The 21,603-nt window shown below is 40.0% G+C and overlaps 1 protein-coding gene across 5 annotated transcripts in view; it reads right to left on the minus strand.

Moving 5' to 3' along the window:
• The window catches only part of LOC126260923 (negative elongation factor D), a 229,231-nt gene that overhangs the window by 31,845 nt on the left and 175,783 nt on the right, over positions 1–21,603 (minus strand). The window contains exon 15 of one of the 5 annotated variants that reach the window (XM_049958415.1): positions 4,679–5,823. The exons of the other annotated variants lie outside the window; for them this stretch is intronic. Coding sequence (XP_049814372.1) covers positions 5,792–5,823 — 32 coding nt within the window. The 3' untranslated portion in view covers positions 4,679–5,791. Of the gene's footprint in view, positions 1–4,678; positions 5,824–21,603 lie in introns of those variants that run through there. 5 annotated transcript variants of the gene reach the window in all.

Here is a 21,603-nt window from a genome sequence, read left to right on the forward strand (position 1 = left end):
AGAACTTAAAAGCAGAAAGCTTGCGGAACATGGTACATATTAAAATTGAAAGTAGCAAGATACCTCTGTTGGTTGCAGAATCCAAATGTAAATGCATCAGAAACATCATTTGTCTGAACACATTTATTTCCATTCGAATCAGGCACTGTCAAGTCAGTGCACAACACAGAAAAAGGTATGTGCACAGCAGAAAAGAGTCTTCCTCTTGGAGAGGACAATTATTCAGTCTCACAATTAACACAACAGCAATAATTAATGGCTACAAGTGGTACAACAGTAAAGTCTACTACATCTGTGTGAGAGCTGTGAAACTATCAGTTAAAACGTACAAAACAACCAAACTACGAGTAAGACTACTGACCAGTATTTTCATTCAATACGTTTAGAAGAAGTAGCAGCAACTGGCTAATTGTTCCATGACACATGCAGTTGGATCAATTGTTATCTCTGAGATAATATCAGATTCCACCAATAATAGGGACTTCAGGAATGGTGATGAAACACAGCCACTGGTGATAATTTACTGGTTATGGTAATTAACTGAGTCTATGAGAAAGACCTTGATCCTAAATCAGTAACAAATTCTTGATTATAGACTATGTTCTTTTATTATACCACCATGGATTACACTTCAATAAGCAAGACAAACACTAATTTAGCCTCTCCTAAATGACAAACGTGCTTCTTTACTGGAGGATAAACATGTTTTACACACTGTGTAATGAAATATTTATTAATTGAACTTGTGGATGAATGAAGCATAGGTGTATTTTCAAGCAAAAACAATAGCTTTCTCTCTCTCTCTCTCTCTCTCTCTCTCTCTCTCTCTCTCTCTCTCTCTCTCACACACACACACACACACACACACACACACACACACACCTGTGGCAACAATCAGTTTCATGATTTAATGAATCCACATAACATCACTGCCACTGACAGCCAACTCTTCCCCTACTGTGATGGGATTCTCGAAGAGTTCCCCATCCCCCTCCACTGCCTACTTTCTGACCTGATCATCATCTTCCCTTCATGCTGCTGCACTTCTTCCTTGTGCCACAGATAAGAGAGAGGGGGGTGGGGTTAACAATCATCATCAGCAAGTGAGTAGCTACCAGGCCTTATGTTTTGCATATTGTTCCCATCACAAAATACTTATATCACGACAGTGTGATAAATTGACTGTTATCATGTGTGCACTCCCTTTTGATGACAGCTTTGGAAAAAATAAAGGATTTCAGTAAGGAAGTTTGAAAACATAAAATGGAGATAAGAGAGATTAGCTTTAATATACGTCATCATTTTGTTGTGGAACTTTGACGCTCTTCAACAACCGTCACATATGAATTTAAAGCTTGTCCTGAGACTCTTTCCCTTACAATTTTCTTTATCATTCCTGTCTTACAGGGAAACCTCATGGACTGCTCTGTCCTCTCAATTTTCTTCATACTTAAAGAATTTGAAGGTCAGAACCCAGACATCAAATTCCTAAAGTAGCAAAATGTAATTCTATATACACAAAAATAGCCTCAACGGCAGGGAAGATGAAGGTCATTGGTACAGCATGACTGACAGCTCAAATCCAGTAGTGTCTGTTCTGGAATCCAGGGGTTAATTATCACTGTCTGTTCACCTAGTGGGTGGGCTGATACATGCTCTTCTTGATCTCTACAATCAAATCATGAACATTTTATCTTCACAGAAGATCACTGCAAACCAAATTTCTACTTGGGTGGAACAAAAGGAAAGAATTCCATTACCCCAGCCATCAGGGTGGAACAAAAGGAAAGAATTCCATTACCCCAGCCATCAGTCTCTAGACTGCATTTTTCTGGTAACTGGATTCTGGGGGACCAGAGCCATCATGCACAAAAGAGTAGGAGCTTCTCAGAATCTCTAAGCCCAAAACAGAAAAACTGCATAGGCACTCTCAACACAAACACTTTATCCCAAGTAGGTAAACTCAAATAACTCATAAACACTATGGAAAAAAAATTACATAAAAATCCTTGCGATTCTAGAAGCACAATAAATCATCAAAAATTATTTTGCTTCAGAAAACTGCAGAATCTACCAACAAAAACTACAGTGCAGCTGAACAAGGGACCCTAAACAACATGGCACAAGCTTTTGTTGTATACAAATCCCTTAAGATTCTATAATACACTTCCAGTCAACATCAGGAAGAATCACCACGAGCTCAATAAAATCTGGAAATAAGACACATGCTGCCAGAAATGACTACAATAGAAAAGATCCGAGAGCAATACATGACTTCTGGGAACTACTGGAGGAAACCACAACTAAAATCCCTAATCATCATTTGAAAATTCTATTAGGAGATTTCAATGGCCAACCTGGCAAAGAGGAAAAATTCAGGAAAACAACAGAAATTCACATGGTTCACAAGAAAACAAATAAAAATTTCTGCAAAAAATTTGTCTTAAAATCATGTCCACACAATTCTTTAAGCCTGCAAACCTGGAAATTACCAAACTCCATTTTTTGAGCCAGTTCAAAGCAAAGATTAGTGTTCAACCTTTTTTTTAAAACTAACCACCACAAAAGAACAAAACATTCAGAATTGATCCAGAATACCTGAAACTCAACAAGAGAGAAATTCTTCATAAATTAGGCAAATAACAAAAATTGGAAGAAACTTGCAGAAGTCCTGAAAGACACTACATGAGATTGGGCAAACCCACAAGAAAAAGAAAACACAGGAGTTGGAACAGTACCTGTGATCAAGCAATACAAAAGAGAACATAAGCATGGAAAACTTAACCACTAGGTGTGTGTGTGTGTGTGGGGGGGGGGGGGGGGGGGGGCACATTGAATCCCAATTAAAAATCACCATCTCTTAAGGGAGAAAAGGAAATAGTTTCCCAGGGAAAACAGAATAATAGCACCAATAGGAAAACTAAATTACAGTAATCACACAACCAATTCACAAAATTACCTCAAACATTTGGGAAACTGAACAAGTACCTATTGAGTGAAAATGTGCATTAATTCATCCCTTCACAAAAAAAGGAGATAAAAGTGATCCAAATAATTACAGGGGAATTTCACTGCTCCCTGTAGTATACCAAATTCATTCAAAAGTTCTGTTAAGTCGACTAGGAGAGGCAGATGCATTAACAGAAGAGTATCAGATGAGGTTTCGCATAGGTCAACCTTGTATAGAGCAGATATGCAATTTAAAGACAATTATGCAAATAAGAAGGTTTAGAAATACCGTCGTAACTTCAGTCAACATTAAAAAGGATTATGATTCAATAGATGGGCATCCATTACTCCATACCTTAGAGGAATCCAAGATTCAGAGGAAATAAGGTCAATCATCCAACAGATATTAACTGATACAACCTCCAAAGTGAAATTCATGGGAGGAACATTAGAAGCCTTTCACATCCATACAGGTGTTTCCCAAGGAGACAGACTCTCCCTCCTCCTATTTAACATCGTTCTGGGAAAAATTATGAGGACATGGGAAAAGGAAAGAAAGGGAATTTAATTCAGGTTCTAAAAAAGAGCAGGAAATCAATGTGAAATGTCTGGCTTTCACAGACTATCTTGTCACTCTCATCAACAAACGAGAAAATCAATGTGTGTAGAGCAAGCCTGCAGGTCATCTCCCCATTAGAACTAGGCACATGACAGTGGCCCAAGTTTCACACTTCAAATATGTAGGAGATATTGTCCAACCATAAATACTGAACATAATACTCAATCAAGAAAGAATTTCCATATTACAAAATCTATATAAGCTCAACTAGAATCACTGCAAGCAGAAAAGGAAAGTTCTAAGGAAAATATTTGGATCAGTATTTCATGCAGGAATTTGGATAGAAAGGCCGTCAAGAGAGATCTACACAACATTTTTATCGAATTTTAACTGATTGGGAATAATCCTATTTTCATACGAATAGTAATTAAAAGTAAGAAAATTTTTTATTAAAAAAAATCTAGCAGAATAAAGTATGCCACTACTGAGTTTCATACCATCAACTTCATTGTTATATTCATATTATGCTGCACAATGAGCTACCAACTAAAAGTTATATGTTTTGCACTTAATTGTGCTACAACTTATTTTTCTTTTTCCTGCCTTGTGACATCTTCCCCTTATCTTTTGCATTACACTGACCTCTCGAAGAAGCATGTGGAAGCTTTAAATACAGCAATTGTTTCTGGTCATTTTTCTCTGCTTTACTATAAGCCTGCCTTTTCAGAGCACAGCTTTACTGCCTGCCTACCTCCATTGGGCTTACATAGTTTTGCAGAATTTGTAGAGTCAATTTCTTCTAACAAACATTCTGTGCAATCATGATAACCCTCTTAGATACACCTATTCTCTGCTACATTACTGTAGATTTTAGTTTAAACATGTCAGGTACATTGCTCTAGCAGCCAATAAGAGTTATTTCTTAACTTACATGCTACACTTTATGCAGACGACTTATCTTTATGTGATATGTTCAATTATAATGATTGTTGCTCTGTTCTGCTAATCAGAAAATAAGCTTAATAAAAAAAATACAAAACAGAAAAATGATGCACTACTTGCACGCATTCTAAAACATCATTCAACAAGGTGGATGACGATGGGAGTAACTGAATTGATAAAATTCTAAAAAGGTTGACCAATCTAGAACACTTTTCATCTGCCACCAACTTTGTGTAGCAAGCAACTCTATGTTTATTGCAAATAATATATCAATAAACAGAAAACATAGGATGTGATTTAGGATAGATTGCTACTCAGCATACAGAGGCGTCTCTCTCACTCTCTCTCTCTCTCTCTCTCTCTCTCTCTCTCTCTCTGTGTGTGTGTGTGTGTGTGTGTGTGTGTGTGTGTGTGTGTGTGTGTGTGTGTGTGACCAAAGGACTTAGTCCAACTGCTTACCCAAGTCTACTTTTAAATATGCCCGTCCACTGCACAACATTTCCTCTGTGTGATGAGTAGAAATCCACCAATATTGTTAACATATCAGCAACTAAGATTAGTTTCAGCTCAATTACACATAGCATTTTAGCAACCATTAACTTTGCATATAACTTCTTCTTTCATACATGTAGACACAATGAATGTAGAGCTGCTCGCTATTTAAGCAGTGAGCAGAAATGAGTCAATAGCAGCTGACGTGATTCAGTTTTATTAGTTGAGCTACTAACATCAGCGGCCACCTCACAGAGAGTCTTCTTAGAATGCACATATAGTATACAATCACATTTCAAAACTAAACTCAAGCTGATATGAGTTCACATGCATAACTGTTTCACAAGAAAGATCAGAATGTTTTGTACTTCACTAAAATAAAGTTACTCTTAGTGGTGCAAGAGCAGATCACATCTCAAGCAGAACACTAACTTTGTGATTACAAACAAAATTATCAAATGTTTATAACAATCTCTCTCTCTCTCTCTCTCTCTCTCTCTCTCTCTCTACAAAGCAGATCTATGAATTAATATAACAATTACGGTGAGAGCAATGTTTTAAAGTGGAGGAATAAAGTACTAAAAAGTCTTTATCCAATATACAATTTACAGTCTGTTTCTGGAAAGCCAGATTAAAACGAGTAGCAGTCATATATCATCATTTCTGCAACTCCACTGTGGTAAAATAATGTCATGTCACCATGTTCCACTTCAAAGCACACTCTCACTGAATGTTTCTTCTGCACTAATCACGTATCAGGAGGGGAGGTCATGACACCGAATATTTGTCAGAAAATGCCCTTCTGAACAGTGCCGAAGTCATTTCCCTCCCCGTGGATGGAAGCTGTTCTCAAATGTGCCCAAACTGTGCCTTGCAGTGCACTGAAACATAACACAATAATTTTGATATAACAGCACACAGTTTACTTCCACATAAGTAATAAAACCTTAACTGTGCTGCTGATACTACTTTCCGAATGAAAGTTTCAAGTATATGAAATATATGTATTGTTCTACTACCTTCTCTTTGGGGGAAAAGAAGCAGTCTGGAGCAAACAGGAATGAGATAAATAAAGGCGAAAGATAGGAAAAAGTAAGACACCACTCAACATACAAATTCAATACATATGTACCAAGACAGGCACACAAATGAAACGAGGAGACAGGTACACAAATGAAACGAGGAAGAAGTTTCAAGTTCCCTAGTAGCTAACACTTTGAAGACTGGCCACTGAGAGGAACATTGGGCCCAGATGACCAGCTATTTATGCCATTATTTAAAATGTTACAGGCTCATGTTTACTTCATATATCTTCAAGAATAATACATAGTAAAAAAGACCAAAGCTTCATGACTTACTTCAGTTCTTTGATGGACTACAAATTTTAAAGTAATGATGACAGAAACTGTAGTTATCTTCCCAAAAATAAAAGTTCAAAGTGAGTTATTAAGCAATGTTTTCTACTTGAACTTCCAAAATTTCTTGCTCTCTCAACAAAAATGACATTTATAGCAAAATTACAGCAAACGGCAAAGCCTAATGAGCACATACATGAAATTGTGGCAATGCTATCACATACTGGTTCAGCTATATGCAACTAAGCTGTTACATTCACTAATGATTCTTTTGAAATATTTCTAGAAATTGAAAGCAGAAGGCAGCATCTGTCAAGGGACACATGGTGAGACATCTGTACATTGTTCTCATATGAAATGAGTCCGATTTTCGAGTGACAGGTGGCTTGCACGTCAAGAAAATTGCGACCCGAGCTATACTCGGACGCAGTCTCCAAAGTGTTCATGAAGCAGATCTACTGATGAAAGATTTGTAATTCTGGATTAGAGGTGCGCAAGGAAACAGCTCATCACATAATGTATGTTTGAAGAGAACATGAACAAAGATGTAAAAGTGTACTACTTAACACGTAAATTGCTATGATTCTACTTACAGCTTTTAAATTACTTTTCATGGATTGACAAGTCACAGACCAGAAATAATTTGTTTTCATGAATGAAATAACCTTTGTACACAACAAGTAAAACAAGATTTCAATACTTGATAAGACCTTTCACAACACCTAAATGTAAAGCAATCTACCAAATAACCTCCGTAACGCTGGTATCTCATTACATCATCAACACACAGACCGGTATTCTGTTTCCTCACCTTTACTAAACACACAAATGATAAGTGTCACAACAGACATGAAACAGGAAACTATTTATACTAGTTTTCAAATTCTTGCTCTTTTACTAGTAAAAGTACACACATTCACATACACAACTACCAAACACATGTCTGTGAACACAGCAAATGTGTTCACTGTAGCCATAGGTGTGTGTGTAATTGGTTGTCTGTGTGGTTGTGTGTGTGAATGTGTGTACTTCTCCTATAGGAAAAGCAAGATCTCTAAAGCTACAAGGTGTACAACTTTGCTTCCACTGTTTTTTTCCCCAACATTTGAGGCTTTAATGAAAAAAATCAGTTATACATGTATCATTCAAAGTATTTTCCATCGCTGGCCACTACTTTCTCCCATCTTTCGGGCAGAGTACTAATCCTGCGTCAAAAAAATTGTTCCAAATCAATCCAATTTGTGACTTCTTCATGAGATCGGAAGTGTTGGTCAGCCAGGCCATGCGCCATTGATCTAAACAGGTGATAAAGGGAGCAATGTCTGGAGAATACAGCGGGTGGGGTAGGACTTCCCATTTTTAACGTTTCCAAGTATGTTTTGACCTCTTTTGCAAAGTTGGGTCGAGCGTTGTCGTGCTGCAAACTCACTTTATTGTGCATTTTGCTGTATTGCAGCCATTTGTCATTTAATGCTCTACTCAAACTCATTAATTGTGTTCAATAACAAGCACCTGTAATTGTTTAAATTGGTACTAACACCTCATAGTGCACGACGCCAAGCTGGTCCCACCAAATGCAGAGCATGATCTTGGAGCCGTGAATATTTGGTTTGGCTGTCGACGTGGAAGCATGGCCGGGATATCCCCAGGATTTATTGCATTTAGGGTTATTGTAATGAAGCAACTGTTCACAAACACACAAATGCCGTTCAACGTCTCTTGGTTTCAGCTCACACGGGACCAAAGTTCCTTCTTTCTGAATCATGCCCACAGCCTTGAGACATTTTGAAATGGCTTGCTGTGTCACTCCCGCTAATCGTGCAAATTCTTCTTGAGTTTGACGTGAGTCTTCACTCAGCAATGTCTCCAATTCTTCATCTTCGAAAACATTCTCTCTTTCACCACTATGCCGGTCTACGACGTTAAAACCACTGTTCCTGAAGCGTTGAAACCACTCACGACACGTTCTTTCACTAACAGCGTCCTTACCATAAGTACTTGAGAGAATTCGATGAGACTCAACCACTGTTTTCTTCATACTGAAACAAAACAGTAACACCTCCTGCAAATGATAAGAATTAGGCTCGTAAACTGACATTTTGAATCAAGAACAACTTTATGATGCAGAGAGAAATCGACTAATGTTTGAATGAGGTTAAGTTGACCGAGGTCCAAGCTAACTGCCTGACGCCTGCGATCTGTTTCTTTCGACTGCTACTTACTGTTGTCGCCACCTATCGGCAAAAGGCAGAAGCAAAGTTGCACACCTTGTACTATAAATAGTTTTCTGTAACCTGTTCCTATGCACCACAGATCAGTCATCTTCAGGTGACTGGTTGCTTTTCTGTTATTTTGCACGTAATTCCATCCAGGGATTTTCATTGTTATTATGATTAAGTTTCTATGATTTGCTTATCTTTTGTTAATGTATATCTTGATTTGTTCCACATACCTGAAGGTTCTCCTTCATTGGACCAGTGAAACACAATGAACGAGTGGACATTTGTTGAAAAACTGAGTGGTCATAGGCAAATGATACATATACTGCAATGCTTGAAATCAAACTGTTTCAAGCAGAAACAGAGTGCTGGTTGCAGATACTGGAAATATTATGTAGGTCTCATAGCCACAGCATGCGACTAAAGGTACTACCACATGGTAAATGTTCTAATCTTGCCATATGTTTATGGTATCAGCTATGTACAATATGGGATCAGTTCACACGTAGTTTTAAATCGTACTGCACCAAGTATCATACAGGGAGCAGCCTGAACAGCTAATTTCATTGCATTATGTCAGTAGTACAACTTGACTTTAGTGTAAACGGTAATATTTCATTGTTAGACATAACTAAGAAATATTGACTTTTTCTTAACATGTATACTTCTATACATCTTTACTATGTTCCAGTGATCTGTCAATAGCAACAATCTAATAATTTACATTTCACCACATGTAGCACTTCAGCTGCCTTGATTCTTCAGCAATTGGAGGAGGAAGCCTTAACACATTTGAGATGGCACCCAAGTCCCATTCAGGCACTAGCTCTGAGGCTCTGGTGCCAAAAGTATTAATATTATGATGAAAGGAATCATTCACAAGAACAAAATCACCTTCACCGTTATTGTCGGAATCACCTGAAAACACTGCCGCCTTACATTACTTTACAGGTCTAACGATGACACTGCAGTCGAATCATCCTCAGAACCATAAAAATGTTCATTCACACTGTCCTCTGTGATATTCATCCTCACCAGGAACATCTGAATAATTATCAAAAACCTCTGAAAGTATTTCAGATTGATTTGTTTCCTTCTGTTTTCTGAATAGGGCCATCTCTAAAAGGAGGAGGAACTTTTAAAACAGCAAAATACGATCAAAATGCTAAATAATCAAAAAAGTACATGAAAAAATCAAGTTTGATACACTGTCTACTGGCAAAAACACCTAAATAGAGGACATAATTAAAATATATTGCAGCAGATGGCATCTATAAACAGCGTGCAGAAAACAAGAGTTATTTCAAGATCCATCTGTAACATGTAAAACACGAGTAAACTTGGCATCCGTCTGCAATTTGTTAACACACTAACCAATTTCATGCTATAACAAGGACAAAGACTAAATATTTCAGCCTTGTACACAATTGTTGCTGATAACATCCCCCCCCATTACATTGCTATATATTGTGCTATAACATGTCACACATAAACTTTATCTGCTGAATTGTTTTAGTAAAATAATTTAAATTCGTGCAAAGTTTGTGAACTTTTCACCTTAATTCTCAATGTGTAACTGAACTTAACTGTATTTTTCTTGAAGATTATCAATACGAAGTATGTCCCAAAATTGTAATACAGAAGTCCTTGTTGAAGTATACATGAAATTAAAAGTTATTATAACTAACAGAAAAGCTGAGGTGCTGAATGGTTGACAGGTACATAAACAGGACAGAGAATGTTGCTAGCTTTTGGACAAATCATTCTTAAAGCTATAGAGGACACAGATAGGCACAGACGTGTACGCCTATAATGTCCCATCTGATCTGACTACATACATTGTGCTAGCACCGCAACTCGACAGGACTGAAAGGTGAGTGTCAACTGGAATGGGTGAAGGAAGAAAGGATGCAGGGAATTGGAGAGAGGGTTGGGGATGAGAGGCTAACAGTGGGGAGGAAGAGAGAGCATGTGCACAGGACAGAAATGTCGCACACACCAAGGAAAGGATGGTGCAAGTGCAGGATTGGGGAAATTGAGTTATAAAAGGATGGCAACCATCACTATGCAGGTACAGTTGAACGTTACTGGTTTTAATATGGACAGAGATTTGGATGGAGACATTGGAGAGACGGAGCCCTGTGCAACACATTCTTTGATCCCATAATTCTCTTGGCTCTAATCTTCACTACGCCTTGCCCCATACCTCATCACCATGCCTGCCCCAAGACTTCATCCGTATTGTTTTCATACCCTACTCTCCCAGTACCTCTCCTCTTCCTCTGTTCTATTTCCCCTTCCAATCGACTCCCCCATGTCACTGTGTGCTAGACACGACTCCCCTCCCGCTTGCTGCCAGAATGAGCTCATGGGTGCCACATTCCTATCATGTGCACCTGCTACCTCTCTCTCACAGCCATAAGCTATTATTTCAGAACCATTATCTCCATTGCTCACCTCCTTCCTTCCCTTACTCACTCCTCCCAACATGACAACTCACCTCAGTTGAGCTGCACTGGTGGCATACTCTAATCATCTTGGACTACGTACTATGTAACCAGAGAGAGAGAGAGAGAGAGAGAGAGAGAGAGAGAGAGAGAGAGAGAGTACGCCACAGCTCTTAAGAAGGTTTTGTTTGAAAGATACCCATAATTTGTTTGTGTGTTTATAAGCACCTCCAATACCTTCCCTCCTTAAATTGTAAATATCAAAATGTGGCTTAAACGTCCTAGAAATGTCAGAGCACAGTATATTTTATACAACAAATTATGTGTGAAAAGCTTTGTGGAATGTAGATGTTGCATTTTTAATGTGAAAATGAAATTCAAAAATCGACAATGTTTCTATCATTCTAAAGAGAGTCCAACTGACACTGAGAAACAACTTACTAATGTTAATGCGACCAAGGATCCAACAGTTAAAGACAGAACAAAACAGCTTGAAAAATTAAATACAACGAGGTAGAAGTTAGAGGGCCTGCTCCAAAGATGTCGAAATCACTTGCACCTGCCAAAAAGGACCGTATCATTACCAATCCTTGACACCGACTGCTGGATCAAGGCCTCGAACTGACAACTGGCTTCTCTATGAATTACAGACTTCAATTGTGCACTTACATGTTGCCCCTGTATGTTTTCATTTTTTTGTATGTCATTTACCCTTTTCAAGGAGGACTTCATTTCAGTCTTTCATATATTTCCTAGAAACCAGCTATTATTTCTTGAACTTTCTCCGGATATCTATCATTCATTCCACTAGATGTCCTGTCCATCTCCATTTAATTACTATTAAATCTTAATCATGTCTTCCACTCTATGATTCATGTGTTTTTGATGAAACATATTTTGATTTGTACAGTGAAATGTCGCTTAACGAGCACCTATAATGCGCAATTCGCATAGCAAGCAACACAATTTTTTTATATATATAAACCACCCCCTCACTTAACGATCGATGTTTGGCATAACTATCAAGTGGGAACAATTTAGTGTGACATCACTAGCTGTTCACGCGCAACAGGGGAAACATTCAACAATATGAACATCTGGCATTGTCAGCGCGGCATATGAATGTAGGTACTACAATCTGGGTTTAGCACTCTTCCTGCTACCATCTTAGTACAGCTTGTGTTCACCCCAGAAATGAAACATATAATCAGTGAAATATGTGAAGATGGAGTAAGCACTGCTGATTTAGAACACACATACAATCAGTCTACATCAACTATTTGCACTAGCCTCAAGATCAAGGAGACATATGCTTCAAAGGGAGGGACAAAAGTATCTAATCAACTGTTTCATATTCCGACAATGTCGAAAGGTTGCTCCTTATATGGATAAATGAAAAGCAACTGCAAGGCGACACTATTAAAGAGAAAATAATTTGTGAGAAGACAAGAATGATTTTCACCACCCCATTAAGACAGTGCCAGGGTCATCAGAGGCCTAAGAAGTGTTTAGGGGAAGCCATGGGTGGTTCGAGAAGCTTAAGAGAAGAATCGGCATCCACAGCATAATGAAGCATGGCGAAGCAGCCAGCTCCGACACAAAGGCTGGAGAGAACCTCATCAGCAACTTCAAGGCGCTCACAGATTCATCTACATTTACATCTACATGATTATACTATCTCTCTACCATTCCACTCCCGAACAACACGCGGGAAAAACGAACACCTAAACCTTTCTGTTCGAGCTCTGATTTCTCTTATTTTATTTTGATGATCATTCCTACCTATGTAGGTTGGGATGAACAAAATATTTTCGCATTCGGAAGAGAAAGTTGGTGACTGAATTTTCGTAAATAGATCTCGCCGCGACGAAAAACGTCTTTGCTTTAATGACTTCCATTCCAACTCGCGTATCATATCTGCCACACTCTCTCCCCTACTACGTGATAATACAAAATGAGCTGCCCTTTTTGCACCCTTTCGATGTCCTCCGTCAATCCCACCTGGTAAGGATCCCACACCGCGCAGCAATATTCTAACAGAGGACGAACGAGTGTAGTGTAAGCTGTCTCTTTAGTGGACTTATTGCATCTTCTAAGTGTCCTGCCAATGAAACGCAACCTTTGGCTTGCCTTCCCCACAATATTATCTATGTGGTCTTTCCAACTGAAGTTGTTCATAATTTTAACACCCAGGTACTTAGTTGAATTGACAGCCTTGAGAATTGTACTATTTATCGAGTAATCGAATTCCAACGGATTTCTTTTGGAACTCATGTGGATCACCTCACACTTTTCGTTATTTAGCGTCAACTGCCACCTGCCACACCATACAGCAATCTTTTCTAAATCGCTTTGCAACTGATACTGGTCTTGGGATGACCTTACTAGACGGTAAATTACAGCATCATCTGCGAACAACCTAAGAGAACTGCTCAGATTGTCACCCAGGTCATTTATATAGATCAGGAACAGCAGAGGTCCCAGGACACTTCCCTGGGGAACACCTGGTATCACTTCAGTTTTACTCAATGATTTGCCGTCTATTACTACGAACTGCGACCTTCCTGACAGGAAATCACGAATCCAGTCGCACAACTGAGACGATACCCCATAGGCCCGCAGCTTGATTAGAAGTCGCTTGTGAGGAACGGTGTCAAAAGCTTTCCGGAAATCTAGAAATACGGAATCAACTTGAGATCCCCTGTCGATAGCGGCCATTACTTCGTGCGAATAAAGAGCTAGCTGCGTTGCACAAGAATGATGTTTTCTGAAACCATGCTGATTACGTATCAATAGATCGTTCCCTTCGAGGTGATTCATAATGTTTGAATACAGTATATGCTCCAAAACTGTACTGCAAACCGACGTCAATGATATATGTCTGTTGTTCGATGGATTACTCCTACTACCCTTCTTAAACACTGGTGCGACCTGTGCAATTTTCCAATCTGTAGGTACAGATCTATCGGTGAGCGAGCGGTTGTATATGATTGCTAAGTAGGGAGCTATTGTATCAGCGTAATCTGAAAGGAACCTAATCAGTATACAATCTGGACCTGAAGACGTGCCCGTATCAAGCGATTTGAGTTGCTTCGCAACCCCTAAGGTATCTACTTCTAAGAAACTCGTACTAGCAGCTGTTTGTGTTTCAAATTCTGGAATATTCCATTCATCCTCCCTGGTAAAGGAATTTCAGAAAACTGCGTTCAATAACTCCGCTTTAGTGGCGCAGTCGTCGGTAACAGTACCATCGGCACTGTGGGTTATCTGCCCTAACAAGTTTTTTATTATGATGAGACAGATCTATTCTGGAAAAAGATGCCGAAGTGTACCTTTGTAACAGTAGAGGAGAACACAGTGCCAGGTCACAAGCCAATGAAGACTGCCTCACACTGCTATTGTGTGCCAATGGAAGTGGCAATTTGAAAATTAAACCACTGCTTGTTTACCATTCAGAAACCCCATAAGCCTCAAAAAATGTAAAGTCCAGAGGAGCAGGTTAAATGTCATGTGAAGATCAAACAACAAGGCTTGGGTGACTCGTGATCTTTTTTGTGACTAATGATTTTATTTTTGTATTGATCCACAGTCATCCGATTTCTGCCTCCCAGCACTACTGCATTACTACAGCCTATGAACCAGCAGATTATTTCTGCATTGCTTTGAGTGAACTGAAGCTATCAACCTCATTCTCAGAGAGTTTTGGAAATATCACTTCAGCCCTGTTGCCTGCGTCAAGATGATCGAAAAGGTGTGGGAAAAGGGTTGCCAACAAAACTCTGACTTCTGCTTGGAAGAAGCTTTGGCCAGACTGAGTTGTCGACTGTGACTGTGAGGCATTTGAGTTAACGAGATTGTGTCCTTGGCCTCAAGCATGGGATTAGAAGCAGATAATAATGATATCGATGAGCTTGTGGAAGATCATTGCCAAGAAATGACCACCAAAGAGCTTATGGAGTTGCAGTGCGTTTCACACCTGGAAGTTGTGGAGCGGAATTCTTCTGGGCAGGAGAAGTGGGGGGCAGGGGGGACAGCAAAGCAGCATCTTCTGACAGTATAAGAGAATCGCTGGAAGCATGGGAAAGAGTTGCATCATATTTTAAAAATAATCACCCCAATGAAGCAGTGGCTACACGAGCTACAAATTTATTTGACAATAATGCTGTGTCACATTTTAACCAAGAATTGAAGAGTCGGCACAAAAAAAGGCTTAGATAGTTTCCTAGTAAAAAAGAAGTAGTTATGTATCCTGAATAATAATACACATAATACTATATGTATAATTTTCAGTAAAAAAGAATTAGTTATGTATCCTGAATAATAATGCACATAATACTATATGTATAATTTTCTTTGGATAAATGGCATGAACAAGATTAAACTTTTATTACTGTTTCTACATGGAATGAATTATCATATTTTGCATTAAATTATATGGGATACATTGTTTCGCTTAATCTTTGTTTTGCAACACGATTAAGATTATGTAATGAATTATGCACGCTATGCGAGGTACTACTGTATGTAATAACAAGGCTCCTTTGTTTCTTTTTCTTTTTTTAAATTTATCAGACCGGTATCGAGCAGATGCTCATCGCCAGCAGTTGTGCAAGAGTTGTTGTAGATCACTGTGTTTGTGGCTGTAGGTTTCCTGGAAATGCTGAAGGTATGTGCTGAATTTTCCTTCACAATTTCTGGGTCTAGAACACTAATTTTGTTGGTCCCCTCATGTTCTACTGTGTATGGGATGTATCTCTTTCTCGTTCAGTTCCACTGATTAGTCAAGTATCATAAACATATCTTCCACAGAACTATATTTTATTGTTCCACTCCATGTGGTTATTGTTGTTGTGGTCTTCAGTCCTGAGACTGGTTTGATGCAGCTCTCCATGCTACTCTATCCTGTGCAAGCTTCTTCATCTCCCAGTACCTACTGCAACCTACGTCCTTCTGAATCTGTTTAGCGTATTCATCTCTTGGTCTCCCTCTACGATTTTTACCCTCCACGCTGCCCTCCAATACTAAATTGGTGATCCCCTGATGCCTCAGAATATGTCCTACCAACCTATCCCTTCTTCTAGTTAAGTTGTGCCACAAACTTCTCTTCTCCCCAATCCTATTCAATTATTGAAGAAATGCAAATTCTATCAGTGATGCCCAGTAAGATCTTAATAAATTCAGTGCTGGACCCCATGTACTGTTTGATTTGAAATCTTTGTCTCTGTTTATTAGGTTCCACATCTTTATTTTGATAGATTCCTTAATTACGCTGTCCCACGAACTTGGCATTTCATTTCACAACAGGGTGAACACGCGGACATGGGGGAGGGGGTATCCCGTAGTTTTCCTGGGTTTCCCGGTTAAAAATACACATTTTCCCAAGTGAAAACGCACATTTTCTCAGGCAAAAATACGCATTTCTCCGTATTACGTGACAGTATACTTTCCGCTGGAACTGTAAAACTTATTAATCCTTTGAATAGTAAAGATTATATACACCGGCATAGAATTTCCCAGCACTTTAGCAAACAAAACAGCAAAAAAATAACGTGCTTTGGAAATACCTTTGCTGTGCAACAAGTACACTGCATATTCTCGTATTACAAAAGCATAAATATGAATTCAACCAAGTACAGCATGTTAGTATCCGAAGCACTGAAATCAAGATGGTGATGTGCTTCTATCAGCCAAGCATCACTCACATCACGTTATCTTGCAAGAAAATGACAGCAGATTATAGCAGGTATTCAGAGCATAGGACTTGATGTAGTCAGCCAATAGCAAAATCACTGTTAAATACCACAAACACACACATAGGAGAAGTTCATGATTTATATTAATATACGTATGTTACCCTTTAAGTTACATCAAACACAAATGTGCCAGTAAAATTTTAAATGACGACATGGTCTTCTGGGCCCAATTTTTTTTTTTTGAGTGGCTGGTCCTCAAGTATTTTAAATGGCAGTCACATGCTTTGTGATTTAAGAAATTCATCGCACATTCTCCCAGTTTCCCAGTTAACATAATTCATCTTCTATAAAATGAAACCTACTTTAAAAGCAACACTTCTCAAACCACCATTCGCAACATTTTCCCACGACATATTAGAAATAGGTTTGTTCGAGCAGTTGCCAGAATACAGGTGTTAATACGCATGAACAGCTACTGCGACATAGCAAGCCCCCTGGTTGGTGTTTACTCTGCTCATACACCTTTTGTCCCTTTTTTGTTTGGAATTTCGTGTGTAGTGGGGCATCACGTGACCATGTGTAGCAGTGCGACATGTTGTTCTGAGGGAGCATACGTAGTTATTGTACTTAGGGCAGAAGGAATGCAAAATTACACAGCAGTCCTTGCCACAATATTCTTTCCAAAATTAGACTCTACAATTCAAGGTACCCTAATATTTTCCAATCAAGTTTACATCCACAAAGCATGGCGGTGATTGCAGAAAGCTAGTAAGAAGGAATACAAAGTTCTTACAAAAATAAAAGAAACTTGATTGCATATACACTCCTGGAAATGGAAAAAAGAACACATTGACACCGGTGTGTCAGACCCACCATACTTGCTCCGGACACTGCGAGAGGGCGGTACAAGCAATGATCACACGCACGGCACAGCGGACACACCAGGAACCGCGGTGTTGGCCGTCGAATGGCGCTAGCTGCGCAGCATTTGTGCACCGCCGCCGTCAGTGTCAGCCAGTTTGCCGTGGCATACGGAGCTCCATCGCAGTCTTTAACACTGGTAGCATGCCGCGACAGCGTGGACGTGAACCGTATGTGCAGTTGACGGACTTTGAGCGAGGGCGTATAGTGGGCATGCGGGAGGCCGGGTGGACGTACCGCCGAATTGCTCAACACGTGGGGCGTGAGGTCTCCACAGTACATCGATGTTGTCGCCAGTGGTCGGCGGAAGGTGCACGTGCCCATCGACCTGGGACCAGACCGCAGCGACGCACGGATGCATGCCAAGACCGTAGGATCCTACGCAGTGCCGTAGGGGACCGCACCGCCACTTCCCAGCAAATTAGGGACACTGTTGCTCCTGGGGTATCGGCAAGGACCATTCGCAACCGTCTCCATGAAGCTGGGCTACGGTCCCGCACACCGTTAGGCCGTCTTCCGCTCACGCCCCAACATCGTGCAGCCCGCCTCCAGTGGTGTCGCGACAGGCGTGAATGGAGGGACGAATGGAGACGTGTCGTCTTCAGCGATGAGAGTCGCTTCTGCCTTGGTGCCAATGATGGTCGTATGCGTGTTTGGCGCCGTGCAGGTGAGCGCCACAATCAGGACTGCATACGACCGAGGCACACAGGGCCAACACCCGGCATCATGGTGTGAGGAGCAATCTCCTACACTGGCCGTACACCACTGGTGATCGTCGAGGGGGCACTGAATAGTGCACGGTACATCCAAACCGTCATCGAACCCATCGTTCTACCATTCCTAGACCGGCAAGGGAACTTGCTGTTCCAACAGGACAATGCACGTCCGCATGTATCCCGTGCCGCCCAACGTGCTCTAGAAGGTGTAAGTCAACTACCCTGGCCAGCAAGATCTCCGGATCTGTCCCCCATTGAGCATGTTTGGGACTGGATGAAGCGTCATCTCACGCGGTCTGCATGTCCAGCACGAACGCTGGTCCAACTGAGGCGCCAGGTGGAAATGGCATGGCAAGCCGTTCCACAGGACTACATCCAGCATCTCTACGATCGTCTCCATGGGAGAATAGCAGCCTGCATTGCTGCAAAAGGTGGATATTACACTGTACTAGTGCCGACATTGTGCATGCTCTGTTGCCTGTGTCTATGTGCCTGTGGTTCTGTCAGTGTGATCATGTGATGTATCTGACCCCAGGAATGTGTCAATAAAGTTTCCCCTTCCTGGGACAATGAATTCACGGTGTTCTTATTTCAATTTCCAGGAGTGTATCAGAACGAAGAACAATAAGCTTTTTACGGAATTTTTCAAACTGTATAAGAATTAATAAGGTTACTTGTGAAACTGAAAACTTTATAATCCAGGAGTAAATATAAACCCTCGTGGCGAATTACAATGATAAAACACAGTGTGCTGGCATTATGTAATTTACCAAAGAATGGTGTTCTGTAAATTTCAGATGTAAACCACACAAATTAAGAAATAATGTCAGGCCTAGAGGAGACAAGTGTTGAAACATGTCTTGCAATCGAAAAAGATTGTGTTCCATGGAAGGCATATATGTAAAATTCTGCTAAAGCTTTTCAGTGTGGTTTTTGGGATGCCAATTTTCTTGGAGTACCATAACTGTATTATCCCATGTTTTGTTCTTTATTATGGCATAATGCCATCCATGCCAGAAGATGAGAATGTGCACTTGAAATCAAGCAAACACTAGAAACTAGCTAATAGTGTGAAACGAAACACTTCGTTTCAAATAAACTGACTGCCTGTGCGGAAACATTTTTCTGGGTACCTCTACCTACTGGCATCTCTTCAAACGAACCTAATTTGAACAATTGTGACGCCATGCTCATCAAAAGCAGTTTGTTATCACGAAGTACTGCACAGTCTCTGTCGTAAAGCATTTGACACATTTTGCTTTCTGCAGATGCTTGAGAGTGCACTGCATTTTGTTGTTGGAAATGGCACATTTTTTTGCAACTTAACATTTTATACTGGTATTTTCCTCTTGTTTATGTTTTAATGCTACAGTATTATTCTGAAGCAGCGGGCTATATTAAAATTCTTTGTTAGAGTATCAGTTCTTAACAGACAAAATTACAAAAATTTAACTCAAAACTAAACAATCAAAAATTCCCGGAATTCTAAAAAGTTCCTAGGTTTTCCTCGGTTTTCTCCTGGCTGAATTGATTCCCGGCTTTTTCCCGGATTTCCCGATTTTCCCAGGGCACATACAACCTGCACTATAATATTCGAGTAAGATTTCAACAACAGATGATTTGCTTGGTTGGTTGTTTTAGCCCATTGTGTCATGGATGTTCCTTGCATCTCTTCCTCACTGTTATGACAGTCTGCCCCAAATAAGATATGCCACATTTTTACTGAATGCAATACACAACTGTTTTCAGAGACCTAGATTGTATTTAAGATTACAGAGAAGACTTTAGCTGACGGAGGCAAGATACACTGGATGCCAAGTTTCTGTAGGAGACTATCTATCTTTCCAGTTATTGGATAACCATAAGGTAGATAAGTGACTCTTGGCTTCTCTTCTTCTGTTTCAGTTTCAACCTCTTCTTTGAGTGTTCTTGATTTTGACTGCAACGCCGATTCAATTTCTTTGGAAGACTATCTATTGGTGTCTTAATTCTTCATCGTGTCTCTCCTTGATTGAAACTGGGACCAGAGTCTTGAGCAGTAAACTTTTTAGTGACAGGGGATAATGGCTTGAGGTGTGGAGATAAAGGTTAGTGTCCATAAGTTTTCTATATACACTGTGATCCAGGAATTCATCTGTTCTTCTCTTAGCAGAAACATCAACTTAGCAGAACAGCCAGGGGCACACCACTGCACAGCGTCATCAGCAAAAAAATGGGTGTCACCATTTTTGTTTATCCATTTTAACAATATAACAACTCTGTCTACAAAAGCTACGAATAGCTCTGATGACACAGTTCTCTTCCATTTCTGAATTTCTTGGTGTTCTGAAGATGTCTAATTGGCAGTTGTAGCATTGACATATCTGTTCTTCAGTACACTAACATACACTGATGACCACTTGCTTAATAGCTTAGTGGTCCAACAACTTTCCATTGGGTTCAAATGAGGTGACTTTGGCGGCAAAGGCATCAATGTGAATTCACTATGATTCTGCCCTTGTGACCTGGACAGTTATCCTGCTGGAAGGTTTCATCAGTGTTGGTGAAGTTATTAGTCATGAAGGGATACAGGTGGTCCCCAAGTATGTTCATGAATTCCACGGCTGTTATGCAATTGATTAACACTACATGTCCAATGGAAACCCATGTAAATGTCCCCCATAACACAGTACTATCCCCATTGGCCTGTTACTGTGGCACATTACATATTTTGAGCAGCCATTCGACTGGACGACAGCGTATCTGGACACAACCATCAACCTGATGAAGTAAGAAATGTATTTCATCCAACTACATGACAAATTTTCATTGATCCACAGCCCAGTCTCAATGATCCCATGCCCACTGCAATAACGTCTCATTCCCAGGTGCCGGGCCACAGCAACATGGCCTTTGCGAGAGTCACTTATTTCAGTGGCTTTCCATATTTGTGGCCTGTATTGTCACCAGAACAACTACCCATTCCTATATCCTCCGATTATACACTTTTCTTACTACATCACATGCTAGAAATGCCACCAGGTGGCATTTAGTCTGCTTGCTAGAAACGCCACCATGTGGCTAGAAACGCCACCATGTGGCTTTCAGTCTCACACTGGGCAGTATTTATAATGTTAAGGAACATCATCAGTGTAGGTCCATTCAGTGGTTTATATGCAAGTGTAACTAAGACACTTGGGGAAGTTAAAGGAAAATCTTCACAAGACAGTGTAACAAGTGCATATTTCAAGTAGGGATTATAATGATAAGACAAGAGGGAGTGGAACATATACCAAAGTATATAGTGGTCATTTTTTCGTCAACATTTAAG

Source organism: Schistocerca nitens, chromosome 5, assembly GCF_023898315.1.
Source record: "Schistocerca nitens isolate TAMUIC-IGC-003100 chromosome 5, iqSchNite1.1, whole genome shotgun sequence".
Classification (NCBI taxonomy): domain Eukaryota; kingdom Metazoa; phylum Arthropoda; class Insecta; order Orthoptera; family Acrididae; genus Schistocerca; species Schistocerca nitens.